The 14,071-nt window shown below is 44.3% G+C and overlaps 1 protein-coding gene across 5 annotated transcripts in view; it reads left to right on the top strand.

Annotated features, from left to right (window-relative positions):
• Positions 1 to 14,071, top strand: part of CTPS2 (CTP synthase 2) — a 106,374-nt gene that overhangs the window by 72,854 nt on the left and 19,449 nt on the right. For all 5 annotated transcript variants that reach the window (XM_045472922.1, XM_045472920.1, XM_045472919.1 and 2 more), the window contains one exon: positions 12,174 to 12,229. In XM_045472922.1, coding sequence (XP_045328878.1) covers positions 12,174 to 12,229 — 56 coding nt within the window. The remainder of the gene's footprint in view (positions 1 to 12,173; positions 12,230 to 14,071) is intronic.

Genomic DNA, 14,071 nt, shown 5'->3' with positions numbered 1-14,071 from the left:
CACTTCAGGATGTTTCCAGCATTTTGTTAGAAAAATGGTAATGTGAACATCTTGACACAGTGTTTATGTTCTTTTGATTGTTTCCTTAGAATAGATTTCTAGGACTCGGACTATTAGGTCAAAGGGTGTGAACACATTTATGACTGATAATTCTGCCAGATTGTTTGATGGAAGAGGTGAACCAGTTCATAATGATGTGAACTACACTGTACTGTTCTTGCTTTCTCTAATCGCTTTGCTAGTGTTTTTATCATTTGTCTTTTTGCTTTATTAGCAGAACAAAAAGGACCCTTTATTATTGTACTTTATGTTGCATTTCTTTTCATTACTACATTTCTTTTTCATTTTCTTTCCATTACTACATTACTGCATTTCTTTCCACTACAAAGTAGAAAGTTCCCCCACCCCAAAATGTTGGTTTATTTGTGTATATGCTGTCCGTGTTCCCATCAACACTTAAACATGGGAAGGGAGAGATCTACCAGCCCAAAGTCTATTACCTAAATGTTCTAAACCAGAGGTTAATAAACTTTTTCTGTTAAAGCCCAGAGAGTAAATATTTTCAGCTTTGGGGTCACACTATCTTTGATGTAACTGCTCAACTCTGCCATTGTAGTGTGAAAACAGCCAGAGGCACATATGTAAAGGAACAAGTGTGGCTGTGTGCCAGTATACCTTTATTTATGGGGGCTGAAATGTGAATTTCATGTAATTTTAATGTGTCATGAAATATTCTTTCGATTTTTTTCTTCCACGCGTTTGAAAATGTAAAAACCATTCTTCATTTGAGGGCTGAACATAGTCAGGGGATTCCTGGTTTGCCTCGGAGTTGCCATGGCTTGCCAAATCCTAGTCTATACCAAGAAGCACAGGCCGAACGTGGTGTAGTCCCAGGCAGTAAGGCTGTTACCCTCCTGGGAAGTACTCAGGGTATCTCCCCACTTGTCTGCTTGCCTGCCTAAATATACCACGTAGTGACAGGATGAGGCTCATGGTCAGTGGATGGTCAGAACAGGCCTGGACCACTCTTCTCACATAGTTTCTAGTCTTCTACTGGAATGGGTGGCCCTGACCTCACAGCCCACCACTATAATCACTCTCCAAAATGCGACTCCTAAAGCATGCATTTTAGGGTGCTCGGGTGGCTCAGTCACTTGAGCGTTGGACTCTTGATTTGGGCTCAGATCATGATCTCACAGTTTGTGAGATTGAGCCCTGCGTCCGGCTCTGTGCTGACAGCTTGAAGCCTGCTTGGGATTCTCTCTCTCCCTCTTTCTCTGCCCCTCACTCACTCTCTCTCTCTCTCTCTCTCTAAATAAATAAGTAAACTTAAAAAAATGTTTAAAAAAACATGCATCTTACCACTGGTGAATTCATTAAACAGCTCTATATACCCTTCAGATCTGTAGATTTCATTGCATGTAAATTACATACCCTCAATTTTTCTTTTTTTTAAATTTTTTTAACGTTTATTTATTATTGAGAGACAGAGAGACACAGAGTGTGAGCAGGGGAGAGGTAGAGAGAGGGAGAGACACGGAATCCGAAGTGGGCTCCAGGCTCCAAGCTGTCAGCACAGAGCCTGACGCGGGGCTCGAACTCAAAAACCACAAGACCACGACCCGAGCCGAAGTCGGACGCTTAGCCAACTGAGCCACCCAGGCGCCTCACACCCTCAATTTTTCAAAACCACATTTTGTCTGGATACATAGATGGCAGGACTTGTCTCACAGTGACATGCTTACTTGGTTGATTAACTCATTAGATGACATCTGAAAAGCAGGGCGAGATGGTGCAGAGCAGGTTAAGTATTAAGTGGAGTGCTTTGAAGAGTGAGAAATCAAAAATGAGGCATGACTGGAGATGGAGTGGGTCAGGCTCAGGTGAGAGAGGAACCAGGGAAAGCACCAGGGAACTTTTTTATGAGAGGGTTTTAAGACTCCAAAAATAAACTTTATCATTTTGCTTGTGGCTCTCAACTGAGTGTGAGAGATGGGGACGTAAGTAAAATACAAAGCAATTCAGACAAGGTTCAGAGCTCATTAAGGGGACAGCTGACAACTTGTTTGATGATTATAGTTTCCAAAATATTACCGTCCCCAGGCTTCATTTTTTTAGTCAGGTCCCAGATATGTTGCTGAGACATCCAGGAAAGGGAGCATGTCTTTGTGCTAAGTGTGTTTTTCAAACCAAACTGCCACCTACCAGAAAGAATGTGCTTTTCGGACCGTGCAGGTAGCATGTTTTAATACTGCACAATCTGGGGGGCACCCGGGTGGCTCAGTCTGTTGAGCATCCAACTCTTGGTTTCAGCTCAGGTCAGGATCTCACAGTTCATGGGATGGAGCCCCACATCGGGCTCCGAGCTAACAAGGAGCCTGCTTGGGATTCTATCACCCCACCCCACCCCTCCCTTTCTGTCCCCCTCCCCCACTCTCTCTCAAAATAAATAAATAAACTTTAAAAACTACTGCACAATCTGGTGTGTTTATGCACTGGTAGGGATGCTAGAGTAGACTCCTCTTAAAGCAATCCCGTATTTGATGTGCAATTTGAGAAACTCTGTTCTCCAAACCAACACCCAAATGGTCGGGAGCCCTTGCTTTTAGAAACAGGAATGCTGTAGGGGTAGAAGGGTGCAGAGCAGACCTGAGCACTTGAGGTGGGGTGGGGGGTGCGGGCAGAGGAGGGAAAGGGCCACCCCATGAGCACAGTGCTGGGCGGTGGGGTCGTTAAAAGCAAGCGGATGATGGGGTGCCTGGGTGGCTCAGTCGGTTAAGCGTCCGACTTCGGCTCAGGTCATGATCTCACGGTCCGTGAGTTCCAGCCCCGAGTGGGGCTCTGTGCTGACAGCTCAGAGCCTGGAGCCTGCTTCAGATTCTGTGTCTCCCTCTCTCTGACCCTCCCCCACTCACGCTCTGTCTCTGTCTCTGTCTCTCTCTCTCTCAAAAATAAATAAACATTAAAAAAGTTTTTTAAAAAGCCAGTGGCTGCCATTTTGCCCTGTAGGGGTGTCCAGTGCAGTGGAGAATGTGGCACATTTTGAGAGGAATTAGAAGCCCTCTGCAGTGCAGTCTATCCAGCTGGAGACCAGGTCCTGGTGATTTCCCATCAGAATTCTGAGAAGATGACCCTCATCATCAGGGCAGATGACAAGGGACGGTGAGACTTGACACACCTGTGTCAAGCTCCTGAGCATGATGTTGGCAGCAAGTGGAAATTGAGTGCTTTAGGAACAGACTCACTTCCTTTTGGGGATCTTCTTTGCATTTCGTCAGGATGAGGAGGAGGACTTGACTAAAATGCTTGGCCCTGCTTCAGTCTAAGGGAAAAAAAGGTTTTGTTCAGAGAGAACAGGCAACAGGCCAACCAGGAAGTGTTGAGTGAGTGCCCGCATTAAGGATCTGGGCTAAATACGTGGCCTTGGAGATACAGAGTGGTCAATCTCCAATTTGAAAGCACTGAAAGGCAAGGGGATAAGGTGGAACAAATTTTCACCGGCTAGACAAATTGCTTTTGCTTTCTTATCTCTTATCAAGGCATTGATAGAGAAAAACAGCTTCTAGTTCCTGGTGTGGTTAGATTGTTAGGAGGTTTAGGAAAATAATCACGCCATACAAAAAGCTTTGGCTCGGTTAATGAGGTGATTTACAAAACAATCTAAAAGAAGTCACCGGGGATTTAGGGACGTTGCAAGTCCATGGCACGGTAATTTGTCGTGCTGAGACCAATGGGAGCATGCCAGCTGGCGAGCCTCGCCGCCTCCCTGCCGGTAGTCCACTGTGCGGGGTAGCTCTCTCCCCTGCTCCTTCCTGCCTTTTGCTGGGGAAACCATTCGCTAACGTGTTTGTGGATATGGGGACTCACAGGTCTGGGACACAACAACAGAAGGCATTTATGTGACCCTTACTGGACTGGCTCTGTGCCCAGCTCTTCACCCATGGGAACCAGTGGAGAGGCCAACAGCCCCGCTGCAGGAGCCACACTGCCCCATCGGAGGCCCCCCCAGCCCCAGCTCTCAGTACCTGGCCGTGTAGGTGCTTACATTACAGTTTCTGCATCTGCAAAACGGACACCAGAATGCCTCCTGCCTCAGGGGGTTCTTCTGAGGGTTAAATCAGTTATGCATGTGGGTCCTTCAGTGCCCGGCACAGAAAAGGCACTATTTCAGTGTGGCTGTTAGGATCGTTAACGTGAAGGGGATATTGTCAATACGATAAGACCTGCAAGTCTCTCAAAGTTCTGGATATGACCTAATATATATTTTTTAATGTTTATTTATTTTGAGAGGAAGGGACAGAAAGAGAGAGAGAGACAGAGAGACAGAGAGACAGTGTGATTGGAGGAAGGGCAGAGAGAGACACACACACACAGAATCCGAAGCAGGCTGCAGGCTCTGAGCTGTCAGCTGAGAGTCAGATGCTTAACTGACTGAGCCACCCAGGCACCCCTGGGTATGACCCAGTATTAAGAATGGGGGGCCCCACTACTGGTATAGCCACTGTGGGAAACAGTATGGACGTTCCTCAAAAAAAATTAGAAATACTATATGATCTAGTAATTCCACTACTGGGAATTTACCCAAGGAAAACAAAAACACTAATTCAAAAAAAAATATATACACCCCTATGTTTCTTGCAGCATTATTTACAATAGCCAAGATATTGAAGCAACCTAAGTGTCCATCAACGGATGAATGCCGAAAGAAGCTGTGGTACATTTACACAGTGGAATATTACTCAGCCGTAAAAAGGATGAGATCTTGTCGTTTGCAGCAATATGGATGGAACTAGAGGGCATTATGCTAAGTGAGATAAGTCAGACTGAAAAAGACAAATACCATATGATTTCACTCATAATGTGGAATCTGAAAAAAACCAAAACAAATGAATAAGCAAATGAAAAGCAGAATCCAGACCTATAAATAGAGAACAAACTGATGGTTGCCAGAGGGGATGGGGTGAGGGGTTGGGCAAAATGGGTGAAGGGGAGTGGGAGATACTGGCTTCCAGTTATGGAGTAAGTAAGTTATGGGAATAAAAAGTATAGGGCATATATATAGTCAATGGTGAGTGAGTCAATGTGGTGAGCACAGCATAACATAGAGATACTGAATCATTATGTTGTACACCTGAAATGAATATAACATCGTATTTCAACTATACTCCAATTAAAAAAAATTTTAATGAATATACAAAAAAAAAAAAAAAAGAATGGGGTCCTGCGATGGCAGTGGGAGGGGAGAAGCAGTGAGCCTAGGGTGAGGATGAGCAGACCTCCCCGTCGTTCTAGTCTCTCTGCTTCCCACCTGCTAATAGGGACTGGCAGAAGCATAAAGAAAAATCTAAGAAAAGAGATGTTAAAAATAGGATAAGAATACTAAGCCGGGTGGAGGGGAAGAGATTCGAGCAAGGAAAAAACTGTAGAGTTAAAGGCAAGGAATCGCATTTCAAAAATAGAAAATTAGCATTTTTATACTAGCAAATTGAGGTAAAAGATCATGACAAACAAAACTAGGGAAAGAGGAGGAGTTTAGATACTTAAAAGAAATGAGATGTTTTATAAAAACTAAGGAAGCGGTGTAGTAAAATCTAAAAGTAATAAGTAAAGAAAGACAAAGATAGTGGCTGGCCCTGGCTGCACACTTTCTAAGCATCAGTAAATTAGGACATCATGTGCATGATTTCAGTTATTTGTTTCAACACCCCTAGGACCCAGGCGAATTTTGCACGAGAGAGAAAGGCATCTTAGCCAGGTTATTTGTTAGAAAGTCACTCAGCTGATTTCTGAGCCTGAGCTCTTGACCACCTCACTATACCAAATGGCTGGACCTTAATTAAAGGGGGAATAGAAACACCCAAACAGCTTGCGGAGCTGAAAGCTGCCTTGTGCTGAGAGACCCAGGACAGGATTCCACAGCTTTCCGGAGTGTCTTGTGAAAGGAGAGCAGGGAGAGCAGGAAATGTAGACCCCACTCTGGCTTCTGAAAGCCCGTCTGAAACCACACGCTTGGCTTGAGGAGAGACACACACACTGAATCAACATAGGGCTGAGCAGCTGGGCCAGTAGGACTGGGCTGGGAATGTAAATGAGTCAAACAGCCAGGTATAAGAGATGCCACAGCTTAAGCTCAACAATCAGTGGCAGCTAAATCAGGCCTTAGAGTCAGAGAGGCAGTAGGGAGTGGTGGGGACTGGGGCAAATTGACAAGGACTTGATCCATCAAAGGAGTAACTGCTAAAACTGATAGTCACATGAAGGACTGTGCATTCACTGTTGCCAGTCGTCTAAATTTTCAACAGAATCTGGAAATCTGGAGTTTCATGAGAAATCTCATGGTTTCTAAATGTTGGCAACATATTTAAAGTTTTAAAACACCGTGTGTCCGCCAACACTATGCAAGCCAAACACACCACATATCCACACCCTGAACAACCTCTTCGTTGGACAAATACCAGCAAACACTTGCACGTACACAGAGAGTTCTAGCTCCTGGTAGTGCCTGATTAGCACAGGGCATGGTTCTGGACAGTCTTCGAAGTGACTCGAATTAAGACACTCGTGCAGCAGTTAAAAGCTATTTGTGCAAAGGCAAGGCAGTGCTGTCAAGAGGAAAGAGGTAACAAAACCCATCAGGTAGCGATTTTACCTTTTGTCCATGCCATGGGTGATTTCCTCTAGCCCCCTGGAAATAGGAGCTGTGGAGCCCAGGTGAAAGGGAAGGATCAGAAGGTACAGAATGTGGGTCAACAGCATGTGGGTGATGGCTTTTAGGAGTGAAAGTGGGGGAAGAAGGGAGGGTACAGCTCTGGGCAGGTGTCTCCAGTTGAGGATAAACAGCTAGTAAACGGGGCCAGCAGAAGGCACAGAGGAACAGAGGTCACAGATGGGGAAAGGGGGAGTTACTGTGGTCCCAACTGAAGACAGATCTGCTGGGTTTTTGAGAGCAGTTCAGTAAGATAGGTTGCAAACAATGCGGATGGGAGGTTTGGATAAAGGGGAAGTTAGGGGAAGAGGGAATGGTGGGGGCAAGAATGGGGCTGTATAAATTTCAGTTTTAAAAATTTTAATTGTGGGGGTACCTGGGTGGCTCAGTCAGTTAAGCGTCCGAGTCTTGATTTTGGCTCAGGTCACGGTCTCGAGGTTCCTGGAATCGAGCCCCAAGTTGGGCTCTGCTCTGACAATGTGGAACCTGCTTGGGATTCTCTCCCTCTGTCTCCTTCCCCTGCTTGTGCTCCCTCTGTCCCTCTTGCTCTGTCTCAAAATAAATAAATAAACTTAAAAAATACTTTAATTGTGGTAAAATGCGTGTAACATAAAATTTACCATCTTAATGTTTTTACATGTGCAGTTCAATAGTATTAAGGATATTTACATTACTGTGCAACCAATCTCCAGAACTTTTTTATCTTGCAAAACTGAAACTCTGTACCCGTTTAACAAATTCCTATTCCCCCTGCCTGCAGCCCTTAGCAACCACGGTTCTACTTTCTGTCTCCATGAATTTGACTACTCTAGGGACCTCGTATAAGTGGAATCATCCAGAATTTGTCTTTCTGTGGCTGGCTTATTTCACTTGGTGTAATAGCCTCAAGGTTTGTCCATGTTGTAGCATGGTCAGAAATTCCTTCCTGTTTAAGGCTGAATGATATTGCATTGTATGTATGGTCCATTTTTGTGTATCCATTTTTCTAGCCATAGACATTTGGTTTCCTTCACCTTTTGGCTTTATATAGCTTTTTGGAAGGGGAAAATTTTGGCTCTGAAAAGGAGCAAAAAATAACTCAGGTTCAGTTGCTAGGATTACTAACACGAGAGTGGGAGTGGGCAGGATCATGCATAGATTAAGAATATATTTTGGGGGCACCTGGATGGCTCAGTTGGTTAAGCCACTGACTTTAGCTCCGGTCATGATCTCGCGGTTTGTGAGTTTGAGCCCCACGTCGGGCTCTGTGCTGACAGATTGGAGCCTGGAGCCTGCTTCGGATTCTGTGTCTCCCTCTCTCTCTGCCCCTCCCCTGCTCACACTCTGTCCTGTCTCTGTCTCTGTCTCTGTCTCTCTCTCAAAAATAAATACACATTTTAAAAAATTAAAAAAAAAAAAGAATATATTATGTATCGGGGAGCCTGGGTGGGTCAGTCACTTAAGCGTCGGACTCTTGGTTTTGGCTCAGGTCATGATCTCAATGTTTGTGAGTTTGAGGGCAGAGACTGCTTGGGATTTTCTCTCTCCTTGTCTCACTGTCTCTCCCCTGCTCGTGCACCCTCTCTCTCTCAAGAAAGAAGGAAAGAAAGAGAGAAAAAATAATATGTATGAGACAGAATTTACCCAGTAGCAAATTAGAGAAGGAGATGATGTAAATTGGCAAAGTGTTTTTGTTTCTGAGAAACCTATTGTACTTATTATTGGTGTCTTGCTGCCTATGTTGGGAGCATTTTATGGGTTTTAAGACTTTTATCAGTTGCTTTTCTCTAAAGCTTTGCTGGCACTTGGTTCTTAAAAAAATTTTTTTTAATGTTTATTTTTGAGAGAGAGACAGAGCATGAGTGGGGGATGGGCAGAGTGAGAGGGGGTACCCAGAATCAGGCTCCAGGCTCTGAACTGTCAGCATAGAGCCCGACATGGGCCTCGGACCCAAGAGCCACAAGATCATGACCTGAGCCGAAGTTGGACGCTCAACAGACTGAGCCACCCAGGCGCCTAACTTCTTAAGTGAACCTTAACCTTATGTGCACTTAATCTCTGTTGCATTTGATTTTTTTAATGTTTATGTTATTTTTGAGAGAGCGAGAGCGAGCATGAGCTGGGGAGGGGCAGAGAGACAGGAGACAGAGGATCCAAAGCAGGCTCTGCACTGACAGCACAGAGCCCAATGTGGGGCCCGAACACATGAACCACAAGACCATGACCTCAGGGCAAGTCAGATGCTTAACCGACTGAGCCACCCAGGTGCTCCTGTGTTGCATTTGATTTTGTCTCCAGAAAGACTAGGATTGAAAGGAAGACTGTTGTTTTGTGGAGGATTTCCCCTGTGGCCAAGATCATGCCATGGTGTGTGTGCGCTTGATAAATCCATCTGGAGAACCGCTCTTCATAACATGGTGTCTCTACCCCGCAGTCTTTTCACTCCACACCTAGATACCCTCCACATTCAGCAGCAGTTAGCATCTTGCCTTGTCATTGACTGTTCTCCTACAGCACTTTCAGTGACAGTGTAGATCAGTGGTTCCTAGCCCGGAACGCACAGGGAGGAGGCACTTTGTAAAAACCCATATGCCCAGGCACTCTCCTGAGAGTAACCAAATCAGAATCCCTGGGGCGGGGCCCCAGAATGAGCATTCTTGGTTTGATTTTGTTTTTAAGGTGTTTTCTTTCTTTCTTTCTTTCTTTCTTTCTTTCTTTCTTTATTTCTTTCTTTCTTTCTTTCAAGATTTTATGTTAAGTAATCTCTACACCCAATGTGGGGCTGGAACTCACAACCCAGAGATCAAGAGTCCTATGCTCCACTGACTGAGTCAGCCTGTGCCCTGTAAGGCTTCAAAGAGAATTGGACTGCTAAGATTCTGAGCTGATTCTCAACATATAGTTTTAAAGGAAATTTGAATTTTTTTCATGGATATGGCAAAGGATTAGTTTTGTTAATTCGTTCTTGACAGATTTGTAAGCCATTGGGAAAGAATTTGAATGCAAAAAACAGTATTTCCAAAGTTCTGAAACCATATTTCATCATATCCCCTGTATATATATTTCTCATTCATTAAACAAATATTTATTGATTACCTGCTTATGTGCTAGACACTGGTTATAAGAATTGAAGGGACAAGTCCCCATCATGTCCATCATTTTCCTGCTTGGATTTCCTAGTCTAGCGATAACAATAGCAATCACATGATTTATTTACAACAGCCCTATGAAATAGGACTATTGTAATTCCCATTTTACAGATGAGGAAGCTGGGGCAGAGAGGTGAAATAATTTACCCAAGCCACATATGCATTAAATGGCGTAGGGGACTGGTGCAGTCTCTGTTGCAACTATTCCACGCTGCCATTCTAGAGGGAGAGCAAGCCTAGACAATACATAAATGAAGGGGCGTGGCTTTCCCAATAAAACTTTATTTATAAAAGCATATATATAGATATATATAATTCCTTATATCGTAATGTGGAGATTTTTGCCATTTTCCTCACCATCTGTCAATATTGGTAGGCTCTGTTATTGGATTTCTAGGTCATCTGTTGTAATGGAGAAAGCAGAGAGGAAATTTTGGCCCACAGGAGGAAAAGATCGATCACAAAGTCAGAGGTCATAAGGGAATCAGGATCCTTTCAAAGTTAGGTCCAGAGCATTCAAATGGTTTCTCTTGTAACTTCACAATGATACATACGCTTCTTCTTCTTTTTTTCCCCCCAACTGGGCATTATTGTGCTATTAGTTACCATTTTTCCTTTCATTTCTATGAACCGATAGTTTGAGTACAAAGGCTCTGTCGTGAACGAGCCCCCTCTCGGTGGCATGTTGGAGCTCTCTCAAAGTAGCTCCCTGTGCGCACCTATTTCCGATTTTTCTAAAACGCATGTGGTAAATATTCACTATCATTAACATCATCACCCGGGAGCTGCATCTATAGGGACAAAATCGCAAATAGAAGTTCAGTTGTGATAAACGATCATATCAGTCATGCGAGAATACAACTGATGTGAGCTTTATCCGAGTCAAAAATCTCAAAGGAGGCACGAGGCATTTGGTCTGTCTTGGTGGGAATACCCTGCCCGCAGCCTCGTGACGTCTTGGAGAGTCTGGTGACCCCCTGCCTGTTGAACTGAGCACTGCCGGCCATTCTGTTGTAGTTGGACAATGCGCTCCAGCACCATTGGCGGGTTTTCTCCGTGTGCCGGGGGTCTGCGTCATGATGGCTGGCGCTGAGGGGGTGGCTCTTGGCCTCTCCCGCTGCTCTAGTGTTAAAACCTGCTTGGTACCAGTGCCGTCCTGCTTCTGCACATGATCCAGGGGGGCCCGCTCTTGAGAGGGGTCTGGTGACAGATGCCACTGCTATCCGCCTGACACTGCTGTCACTGGGCATCCCCCCGGTCACTGTGACCATTGCCAGATTGGTCATGCCCCACATGCTGCCCTGGGCTGCAGCACCTGCAGTGACATGGGCATGTTTTAGCAGCCCCGCACGTGATCGTGAGCCATGCACTCCTGGTTAAGAATTGTTGACTCTTGGTTTCAGCTCACGTCATGATCTCTCCGTTCATGAGTTCCAGCCCCGTGATGGGCTCCACGCTGACAGTGAGGAGCCTGTTTGTGATTCTGTCTCCCTCTCCCTGTCTCTCTGCCCCTCACCTGCTTGGGCTCTCTCTCTCTCTCTCTCTCTCTCTCTCTCTCTCTCTCAAAATAATAAATAAATAAAATTTTTAAAAAACTTAAAAAAACCCAGAAGTGTTGGTATAGATGTGCTCTCATTTAATCCAGCAGTCCTCTATTCCTGACTCTGGGCTTGTTTCCAATTGTCCGCTGGTAAATAATGAAGCAGTGCACATCTTCATGGTGAACTCTCTTTGTTTCTATTTTCCGGGGTAAATTCTTACAGGTCAAATGTTAGAGTCGAAGGACAGGCTTATTTTTAAGGCAGAGTGCAAACCAATTTGGCCACTACATTGAGGTGGATGGTATGGTGGAGAAAGCATGGACCAGGTGCAGGGGGTGTCTGGGCTCAAGACAGAACTGTGCTGCCAGCAGGGTGGGGCCTTGGGCAAGTCCTTCAGTTTCGTTTCCGTTCCTTTGGTTTTGTTTTGTTCTTTTGTAAAATGAGCCCTGTTATGAATCTGCACAGGAGGGATGGTGCAGACGTTACTCCCCCTCTCAGTACTGCAGGTAGGTGTATAAAAGGAGGGCACATCTCTTGGACTCCACGGTGAACTTGTCTAACAGAGAGCTTCCCTTTATGCAATGGTGATGGCGTACTTGAGAATTGTTTTAGGGTTTTGAAGCTATTCCTATTCTGTACTGTAAGAAAAGAAAATCTAGATTACTATCTGGAGTCTAGTTAATTCTTGGGCCTCTAACATATGGATAGAGATCAAAGAGATGTCCCCCATACATATGCTATCAATGTGATTCCAAAACTGATTACTTTGATTTTAATTTCATTCTTGTATCTTTATAGGGAAACTTTATGGTGATGTTCCTTTTATAGAAGAAAGGCACAGACATCGGTATGAGGTATGGCCCACACACTAAATTACTATGGAATGTAGATGCTTAGTTAAAGGAACTCCGGTGATTACAAGCGGACCTCTGGAAAAGGTGTCCAGCTCTGTGGTATCCATTGGGCTCAGCCCTTCTTGGCTTTTCAAAGGCAAAATCTTTAAGTATCTGCACAAGGGACATTATCAGGGTTCTATGTTACCCTAACTGTTGTCTCCTAGACCAAGGTAAGGTCATCATCTTTATCCTTAACCCCCTGCCCTTTATTTTGGAAGGTTTGGGTAAAGGGCACTTACATCTTCTGAACCGTATGTCTCTCAGGTTAGGGATGCATCTCTGGGTATCACATAATGAGTTCTTGGTTTGGGAATCTCTTTGGAAATCTACATTGAGCAAGAGCCTTAGTGTCACATGATTACTAAGAGTGACTGTTGAGATTGTCACATGAGAAGCATAGGTTCCCCAAGATGCAGACTATCTATACCAGGATTAATTGGTGTATCAATTGTGATGCTTTTGGCTGGGAAGAATCAAAATCCCTGCTTGTTATTTACTCAAACCAACCTCAACAGTAAAGAAACTAGTTATATCAGATAATAGGTAGTTCAGAGGCTGGGCAAGCTCCAGGCATGGTATAATCAGGGCTTCTACTATCCCTGGGATTCTCTCGGCCTTACCCTTTTCTCGGTGTTTACCTTGTCCTAGGCTGGTTTCCCTCATAGATGCAAGATGGCTACCAGCTGCAGCTGAGGCAACACGCATCTCTCCTAGACATGGAAGTTTTTCTTCAGTCTGATTGGATCAATACAGATCACTTGCCCACCTCTGAAATAGTAACCATTCCAAAGGCAAAGCTAAACCGGGTTTAAACCTGAGTTCTTGGATCATTCATTAGCCAAGAGGGATAGGCTTATCATGTTGGCTTAGACCAGTCAGGACCAACTTTTAGAATGGGGGAGATGGAATCCCATGGGTCATGTGGGGGTAGAGTAGATGCTAGGACAAGTCCACGGTTCTGTTTTGAGGGAAGACCGCTGGGAGTCGATGCCGGGTAGGCTATCAACAGTGTCACTACAATTAGGGAACACTTTGCTGAGTATAGGCCATTTTTGGTCTTATTTCCATTGGGAACTGGCCTAACTGGTGGGACAAAAACTATTGAGCTGCTTTGCCTAAGTGGTAGCTAGAAGGTGTGAGAATTACTGTGCACACAATACTGTGGCCATCCATTCCTCCATTCTTCTCGTGCCTCTGATATGCACTGGAGATGGGAGGGGGAAGCACACACGGTCTCTCTCCTGATAGGGAGCTTACATTCCAATGGACAGGATTAAAAAAAGATAACAGAAAATATATATCAGACAAGGTCCTTATATCTAGAATATATAAAGGATTCTTAGAACTGGATAATAAATAATGGCAAGGATTCTGATTAGATATTTCTCCAAAACAGATATACAAATGGCCAATAAGCAAATGAAAAGATGTTCAACATCATTAATCATCAGGGAAGTGCAAATCAAAACCACAAAGAAATACCACTAGGTATGGCTATAGTCAAAAAAGATGGATAATAACAAGTGGTGGTGAGGATACACTTGGTAGGAATGTGAAATGGTGCAGCCACTTTGGAAAATCATCAGGCAGTTCCTCAAAAAGTTAAATGCAGAGTTACCATATGACCCGGTAATTCCATCCTTAGATATATAACCCAAGAGAAATGAAAATATACATGCACACAACTCATATGCAAATGCTCAAAGCAGCATTATCCATAAGAGCTAAAAAAAAAAAAAAAAAAAAAGGAACAACCAATATCCACCAACTGATGAATGGATAAATAAGATGTGGTATATC

Source organism: Leopardus geoffroyi, chromosome X (assembly GCF_018350155.1).
Source record: "Leopardus geoffroyi isolate Oge1 chromosome X, O.geoffroyi_Oge1_pat1.0, whole genome shotgun sequence".
Taxonomy (NCBI): Eukaryota; Metazoa; Chordata; class Mammalia; order Carnivora; family Felidae; genus Leopardus; species Leopardus geoffroyi.
The sequence above is the reverse complement of the archived record's forward strand: the minus strand, read 5'-3'. Positions and strand labels throughout refer to the sequence as shown.